The sequence below is a fragment of the Meleagris gallopavo genome, chromosome 11 (assembly GCF_000146605.3).
Source record: "Meleagris gallopavo isolate NT-WF06-2002-E0010 breed Aviagen turkey brand Nicholas breeding stock chromosome 11, Turkey_5.1, whole genome shotgun sequence".
Lineage (NCBI taxonomy): Eukaryota > Metazoa > Chordata > Aves > Galliformes > Phasianidae > Meleagris > Meleagris gallopavo.
The window spans coordinates 20914692-20920029 of NC_015021.2; the positions used below are offsets into that span (position 1 = coordinate 20914692).

At 38.0% G+C, this 5338-nt stretch overlaps 1 protein-coding gene across 1 annotated transcript in view; it reads left to right on the forward strand.

Moving 5' to 3' along the window:
• Positions 1–4042, forward strand: part of SI (sucrase-isomaltase) — a 46272-nt gene extending 42230 nt beyond the window's left edge. Inside the window, exons 44-48 of the mRNA XM_031555006.1 lie at positions 95–219; positions 482–570; positions 1532–1581; positions 3164–3334; positions 3679–4042. Coding sequence (XP_031410866.1) covers positions 95–219; positions 482–570; positions 1532–1581; positions 3164–3334; positions 3679–3741 — 498 coding nt within the window. The 3' untranslated portion in view covers positions 3742–4042. The remainder of the gene's footprint in view (positions 1–94; positions 220–481; positions 571–1531; positions 1582–3163; positions 3335–3678) is intronic.
• Positions 4043–5338: the final 1296 nt, after the last annotated feature.

Consider the following 5338-nt stretch of genomic DNA (forward strand, 5'->3'; position numbering starts at 1 on the left):
AGCAACAATGAAAGATTATTTCATTCTAAAAAAAAAATAATAATTATAAAACAAGTAATTCAATAGATGACTTCTATTATTTTCTCATGAATAGGATGAAGATATTAATGTTAGGGGAGAATACAGAGTTTTATCAGCTCCTTTGGAACATATCAATCTTCATATTCGAGGCGGTTACATTCTGGCTTGGCAAGAACCTGCTAATACAACCTTTTTCAGGTATGATAAGGTTAACTGGAAAACTAAAATACAGTTTTGTGCCATTTTGTATCGTCATTATTATAGTTTAAAGAAGCTACGTAAGCTTTATGGATGCTTTCTCTCTTCATTTTCCTCCTAATGATCTCTTTTTAATATTATGGGATCAAGAATGTGAGTATGAGAGACCAGTTCAATGGCAGGCATTATTTCTAATACTTGAGAGAGAGAAGAAAGGGGAACAACCGATAGAACTGAGGAAAAACTATTCTGCTCTTCACAGCCGGCGAAACCCGATGGGACTTACTGCTGCTTTGAATGACAGTCTGCTTGCAGAAGGACAGCTGTACTGGGATGATGGGGTCCGCATTGGTATGTACGGTGTTTCTTGCCATCATAAAATCCCTCCCCAGGTGTGAGGGTGGTGTGACAGGATGCTCAGACGCTGCTGGCCAAAGCAATCCCATTTCTAGAGGCCCTATCTCACAGTGCCTTCAGAGACAAAACTCAAATTCAAGCTCCACTTTGGCATTAATTAGCAAACTGATTTTGTTCCTGGTTGAAACCACAGAATGCTATGATTTATAGGATTAATATTTTCTATAAATGAAATGGCTTCCTGAGCCTAGGGCAGCACATATAACAAAGATTTATTCTCAAACCTACGAGCGCCATAATAGGCAATCTGGAAAACTTTAATTAGTTTCCTCGGTATTTTTAAATCTAAATTGTCTTTAGGAAAGAGATATTTGTTGTTTATCCTATCTATGCAGATCCTATTACCCTTGTGATAACAATAAGTTGTTACCTGAAATTACAAAAAGTAACACGGAGTATTGTGGATCTCTGTGATCTCTTTGCAGTAGTTTGGAAAGGCAGCATCTGCACTGCCCATTATTACCAACACTACACTGAGTTCATTTAATGCTAAATAATAATAAGCTTGATAAGTTATACAACAGTGATTTCAAAGAAGCATCAGTATGATCATCTATCATGATCATACGTAATTGGACAGTGTGTGGAGATGGAGCTGGGAAATGACTCCCATGCCATCTTCAATGAGAAACATTTTCTCTTGCCAGTCTCAGATTCCTTCTAATGGTGTTCATTTGCCTTCCTTTGTGTTTTACCTTGGTCCTCATTCAAATAGCACACAGTCAACAAGAAAGTATTTCCGATCTAAAAACATTTATTGTTGCAAATACAGTACTGCTCTCTTTACAGATGTACAAATAGGAGCATATAAGAGCACTTCTTGAATTGATCTTATTACAATATATAACTAAGCAGAACAGTGGATACATTTGATTTTATTCCTTCTTTTTATCAGATGCATATGAAAATGGTGCATACCTGCTCACATCATTTAGTGCTCAGCAGGTAGGTAATGCTAGCTCAAAGTTGTGAAATAAACACATTAGGTGACTGTTATACTTCCATTGATGTTTTCTTTATCAGTTTCTGAAGTTTGATGACAGACTAGCTCTTATTCATTAGGGTAAAAACTGTGGAAGGTGTATAAATGTACATCCAAACAATTACTTGGGATTGTAATAACATCCTAAGCAGGCACCCTCAGTTGAATGCACTGATTACATTTAACCCATACTACAGAAACTTCTTGGCATCCTGTAGAGGACAGTGAGTTTTGCTGCTGTGGCTATGCCACGTTGTAAATCCTCATGAAGAGCAGCCTGATGGCAAAGCTGGGAAAGTATCTCCATCCCAGCTACGGCCTTACTCATAAGCTGGTGTAAAGTCTCTGTACAACTTGGGATAGCTTTATCTCTTGACTCTCCAGCATAGAAAGTCTGACCTGGATTCCTGGATGATGGTGAATACGAGTGCATAATTACTGGCATTTCTGGGATGTTGGTTTTCAATATTTATTACAACTGGCTGAATATCAGGAGTTATATGGACTATTTTTGTCTTTTTTTTTTTTAATATTGTAATAGAAAACAGACTTCATTTCATTCATCCACCAGGGTGCTAAAATGTCTTACTATTTTATGCCAGCTGTTCTTTCTTCTGATTTTAATTCTGTCTTTATCATATTACTGGACATAATTGGTATGGAACAGTTATGTGTTTTGCTAATATTCACCATTTGTAGCTAAAAAGAGATAATAAAATAAATGCACCTTCTCCTGCTCTTGCAGAAAGCTGTTAAGAAAATGCCTAATTAAAGAGAACTTGAATCGACCACCAACAAGAAATGCTCGCACTAAAATAAATAGTCTCACCACGAATATATTAAATAAGCTGAAGTGTATCATAGCACATTTTTATGGGCCCACACAAGGGCTGTGAACCAGCTGACACTCTCTATGGGCAGCTTAACTTGACCTTTGGAGACCCAGTTGTGGAACTGAGAAGACTCTATAGAAAATATGTGCCCATAATCTACCTAAAATCACAGCAACTGATCCAGGAAATGCTGCTCCCAGTTCACACTTGTATCTCATTAGGTCTGAAATGAAGAGGTTTGCAATCCATCCTAGATATTTTTGCATTGAGAAAGGCAGTTTAAAAAAATAATGAACAAAAAGACATCTGAACATCTTTTGAAACATTAAGAGACTTCTATTTTGTATTTGCTGATACACATTTATCCCCCTTTCCACATCCCTTTCTTCCTCCAAAGACACATTTCTATTGGGGAAGTAGAGGGGCTCCCATGAGCAACAGTCCATAGAAGCAGAGAAGTCTTTCTGCAGGATCTGATGGGTTTGGGCCCTACCCAGAACCAAAGTCAGTTCAATAAAAAGTCTGAAACGGTGGCATGCAGAATGATGAAATAATGTCTTTTAATCCTGGATCAAGCATAGCAAGAGGCTGAGAGAAGAGTTTTGTTCATTCAGATGTCATTGCACACATGGAAAGGGAGGAAAGCAACTGACTCAGGTGGACTTGGACCAGCTTAATGACCACATCCTCTTTGGTTCTTTTTTCCTTTCAGAATCTTTTAGAGATCAAGGTTGAGCATCATGGTTACAGTGATCCGAACAACCTGATGTTTACTGAAATTAAAGTCCTGGGTCTGCCCACCAGCGTTCAGCAGGCAAATGTAACACAGAACGGTGTGATAATACCATCATCTCACATGCTGATATATGACAGCACCAAGAAGGTGAGATGCTGGTTTGGGGGTAACGACACCTTCACAACTGTACGTGTGCTTTTAAACATCTGGAGATTTATTTGCCTTTTAAATATGATGTGTTATTTATATGTGAATGTTTATATATGACTCAGCACTAAAAGGAACAGAAGTATAAAACCTATGCTGCTTAAGATAACCGATGACACAAACACACACACACACAAAAAAAAAAAGGAAAGGAAAGAAGACAAAATTCTTGTAACCCTTATTGAAAATCCACTGTATTCTGACAAATGCTGAAGAAAACAAAAACAAATGGCATACCATCAAGGTATAGTTACTAATTTTGGGTTGTTTCTTTTCCCTTGCAGGTCATGACGATCACCCAGCTTCAACTTTATTTAGGACAAAGCTACACAGTGCAATGGAGTTAAAAAGCCTGCATGATAGCATCAGCCACGTTGCTGAATTTTGTCATTGTTTTAGAACTGGCTTTCGGTTTTTGTCCTGCCTCTTTGGCATCTTAAAATGCATTGTACTTTAAAAACATATTATATTCAGTTCTTATCAAGGAACTGAACAATTATGTGTCTAAGAGAGACAGGGTTGAGTATTGTTGAAAGCTAAGTATAAGCTCTCCATATAATTAAAAATTTATGTTGTAAACAGTATTGCACGTCAGTGTGTCATCTTTCAAAATGGAAATCTGAACATAAAATTCTATGTTTTCTTTAAGAAGAATTTCTGGCTGACTTCATGCTTTCTCAATTTCACAAACAGGAGGTTCAGCATTCTGCATGCAGCTGGGGCATAACTCTGCCCATACTTGACTTCTGTCCTCTTGATTTTAACTCTCCTCATGTAAGCACAACTACTGAGATGTAGTTAAGGGCAGGCAAAGTAAATGCTTTCAGATTTTTGGATTTAGCTTGAACCAGTAAATGCTTTCAGATTTTTGGATTTGGCTTGAAACAGTGTTGCCAGTTGCTGATGTATAAGACACTGAGGACCTGTGACAGTCATTCAAATATTTTGTATGACTTCAGAGAGACATTTGTTTTCCCCAGTGCTGAAGTTGCAAAATTAAACTTGAAGTTTCAAGGTTAGCTAACAGACATCAGACTGAGTTTTGTTTCACTGAAGTTAATGCTGTATGTTTACTATAATAGCAACTCATGTTAACAGCTTTCTGTATCCCAAGAGTGCAGCATATGATCTAAACAGATTGGTAAAGCATGTTTACAATTAAATTTGATGGGAATAAACTGCTGTCAGAGGTAGTAGTAATCTCTAGTGACTGTATTTAAAAATCATCTAAAAGCTGCTCTTGCTATGAAATTCTGTAGTAATAGAGCCAAGTAGGCAACATCTTATAAGAGGATCCTTGTACTTGCAGGCCTGAATTTAATGGAACTTCCCTGTGAAGTAACCAAATTGGAAATGCAGGATAAAAGAAAAACCCTATAAGTCCAAATTCACCATTATAATGAATGTTTTTTGTCCAGAAGAACAAACTCCACTCTCTCTTGGGCTAGTGATGACCAGCTGCATGAGTAAGCAGAGACATCTCCCATTGCTGTAGAGAGGGGATGTGCAGGTAACTGTGCCTTTAACCCATTCCCTGTACTGTAATGTACTATCACTTTGCACCTGCCCAACTGATGTGGGAAATGCTAGGCACAGATAAAGGTTTCCAAGACCTTATTTGTATTCTTTTTTTTTTTTTCTTTCTTTCCCTATTACTACATTTATTTGGGGAAGTTCATCATTCTGTTTTCTTGGCTTTGTGAGAGCTTGTCAGAGCACAGCACGTTAGCTGAACTCCGTGTGTCTGGGCCACAGGGAAAGGCTTTTACTGAATCCCCAAGATAATAATTCATCAGGAACTCATTTACATTGAGAAACTGGAGCTTGAAATGTGTGTTGGGTGCTCTCTGTTTGTCACTTCTAAAGGGCCCAGGCAATGAGCATCCCCTCCTAAGGTTCATACTTGCACAGGGCTCAGAGGAGGGCACAGCCCATAGCTCAGTT